Here is a 3,183-nt window from a genome sequence, read left to right on the forward strand (position 1 = left end):
AGAACGGCGCGGCCGGCGGGCTTGCGGCAACCACATGTGATGACCCCGGGCTGGACTCCTCTTCGTCCAAGTTGAAAGCCGATGCGGCGATCCACAGCGCAAAGTTGATGTATTTCCTCAGCGACCAGCACGGATCAGCTCTAGGCATGACGAAGCGGATATCGTCCTCTTTTGGAAGACCAAACAAAGTAGTTTCGCTTTCACAACGAAGCACACAGCGTCTTCAGGACATGGCGGAAAGCAGCAACAATACTACAGTGAGAATAAAAGTTATGCCTTCTTTCTTTGCGTGAACATTTGGGCGGCGTTATGCAAATCTTCCCACATAGTGATGTAGATATGTGGGGGCGTGTTAGAACGAGCCGTTTTAGGTAGGTGTGGCTGACTCTTAACTTTTATAAAGAATATCTCTTTGGATTTGAGACTTTAGTCTTTGCAACTTTACAGATCTTCTTTATGCACCAAGAGCTTGTAACACTCCAAAGAGAAAGGAAAAATTGAAATCGCATCATATGACCCCTTTAAATTACACATTTTTACAATTTGAAGAATCTGTCATATTGGTGGACCATACATTTGAATTTTTACATTGAATAGTCATCTCCTAAATGACTATGGTGCTTATGACCCTCATATTCTCTCAGTATACAGTTGCTCTGAGCTTGTCTCCAGATGATTTATATCATCAGTACTTCAGTCAGATGAGATACTCACAGGTTTGGTTGTGTTGTCACCAATCATACAGGCATCAACATAGTGCGGATATGGTTCAGACCAACCGAACTCCGTACAGTTTCTGCTGATCTTGCCGAGCCCTGAAAATCAGCCAGGCAACAAGCAGAACAACGATAAATCAAACATGTTTCCTGCTTTAAACATACTGTAAGCAGCTGCTGCAATATGCTGCTGTCAGCAGAACCGCAAGAACAAAAGAGTACATTCATCACATGTACAGTTATAATGACTCATGATCTCATGTAAAGCCTAACGTTTAGTGTTTCTTTGAGATCTCAGGCTGATCTTACGCCTGCTTCAACAGTGTTGCTGTTAAACCTGAACTAAACCAGCAAATAGAACCAAAACCTTCAAAAAATTAACTTGAAAAAACATTTTTATTACACAGCAAAACCATGTTTTTTTGGAGATGTTTCATGGTCGAACACAGAGATTCTACTGTATGTTTATATATGAGTGATTTCTAAAGGATCATGTGACACTGAAGACTGGAGTAATGATTCTGAAAATCCAGCTTTTTCCCCTCACAGGATTGTTAATTAAAATAAATTATAATAAATAAATATACTAAATAACATATTAATAAATATATTAAAATAAAGTTATTTAAATTGTACATTTTAAATGCAAAAACATCCCTATATATATATATATATATATATATATATATATATATTCTTTCATTGTATTTCAAATAAGCAAACACAAATAAATAAATAAATAATATAAATGTAATAAATAATAAGGTCCCAATAAGGCCCCATTACTGCATTAACTAACATTAATTAACAACGAGGAATACATTTGTTACAATACTTATTGATCTTTGTTAACGTTAGTAACGTTAACGTTAGTTAAAAATAGAATTGTTAGGTAATGTTAGCTCAGGTCCACTAGATAATATTAACAGATACAAACCTTTGATTTCAGTAATGTATTAGTAAATGTTCAAATTAACATTAACAAAGATGAATAAATGCTCTAGAAGTATTTGTCATTGTTAGTTCATGCTATTGCTAAATAATGTGAAGTAATATTAACAAATGGAATCTTACTGTAAAGTGTAATCAATACTTTCATTTATATTACTATAATTAGTTATATTAATATATTTAATTATATTACTATTATAATTTATATTAGCAGCAATGCATTAAAAATGTCAGCGTGCAATGTCTCTCACCTTCCTCTGGACTCATGAACTCGAAGAGCTCGGGACAGTTGACCTCCACGACCTTGCCGACACTGGTCGCCTGCCAGCAGGTCAGATTGTCCCACTCCCACGGACACTCTGAAAACAACACCACCAAACTCACATTAGTACACCTCACATCTCACAGCAGCTAGTTAGGTTTGTCTTGCTGGGACTATTACAGAGATTTGAGGCCTGTTTGTTTCAGACAGTTACTATGCTATTATTTGAACTTCCTTAGAGTGCCAAGTAAATAGCATGGCATAGAATTAAAACAATAATTCAAAAGCATATATAATAGATATTGAAATATCATGGTATTGCCATCTGAAACAGTACCTGTGCCACAACATAACTTCATACAATGGAACAGCACCGATATAATATCCTCTTTTGCATATAAAACAAAATCTCATAAAGCCAAATTACATCTGGACTCGTGACACTATAAAAGATGTCTCCATTTAATTCTCAATTATACTAAGATTAGCCCGCGAGAGGACACCAAGGTGAGCGTGACTGTGACCAGCAGGGGGTGTCAGCAGCGGTTCCTGCCCGAGGACTTCAACATGATCAATAGGTGATATGGATCAAAATCCATCACTTTCACAATTGCATTTGACTCCTCGTTTCCCTCAGCTCATTACAGAAATGATTCTGGAATTAATTACAGAAATGACTCTCACTCAATCTGGTGGCAACCAGCAAAATGATGCAAAAGATGAATAAAAGAATGTGGAGATACCTGATAGTGTCAGAACATCAACAACAGATTTTGGAATGAATTGTGGGCAGATTTAGAGTTCAGATGTGTCTATTTCTGACCATCATAACTGTCAGATACATTCATCTATTCTTCTGTAAACAGTTTAGTTTTACTGATAATAAAAATCAAGAATGAAACAATTCTATTTCAACTGTAGACAGCAAATGGAAGCTTCAGAGTTTTAGAAGAAATATTATTGTCTTCAACTATGCTCAGAGACTAAAGTCCAGGATCTGACCACATTAAAAACAAATAAATAAATACTACATAGATTCAATAAATCATTCTGTAAATAAATAAATAAATAAATAAATAACATAGTCTCAATATGAACACTGTAAATAAATAAATAAATATTATCAAGTCTCTCCTCTTTCTCTACACTCTCGTAGATGGACGTTTCCAAACTTATCCTTTCCAATCATCCTACTACTTGTCCACTTGATCCTATCCCCACTCACCTCCTTCAGGCCATTTCTTCTTCAGTCAT

At 35.7% G+C, this 3,183-nt stretch overlaps 1 protein-coding gene across 2 annotated transcripts in view; it reads right to left on the minus strand.

The window, feature by feature from the left end:
* LOC107655870 (pituitary adenylate cyclase-activating polypeptide type I receptor-like) overlaps nucleotides 1–3,183 on the minus strand; it is a 31,150-nt gene that overhangs the window by 11,932 nt on the left and 16,035 nt on the right. For both annotated transcript variants that reach the window (XM_016443478.1, XM_016443477.1), the window contains exons 4-5: nucleotides 1,919–2,026; nucleotides 715–815 (exon numbers count right to left, since the gene is read on the minus strand). In XM_016443478.1, the coding sequence (XP_016298964.1) occupies nucleotides 715–815; nucleotides 1,919–2,026 (209 nt within the window). The remainder of the gene's footprint in view (nucleotides 1–714; nucleotides 816–1,918; nucleotides 2,027–3,183) is intronic.

This window comes from Sinocyclocheilus anshuiensis, unplaced genomic scaffold (genome assembly GCF_001515605.1).
Source record: "Sinocyclocheilus anshuiensis isolate Anshui unplaced genomic scaffold, SAMN03320099.WGS_v1.1 scaffold1373, whole genome shotgun sequence".
In the NCBI taxonomy this organism is placed as follows: domain Eukaryota; kingdom Metazoa; phylum Chordata; class Actinopteri; order Cypriniformes; family Cyprinidae; genus Sinocyclocheilus; species Sinocyclocheilus anshuiensis.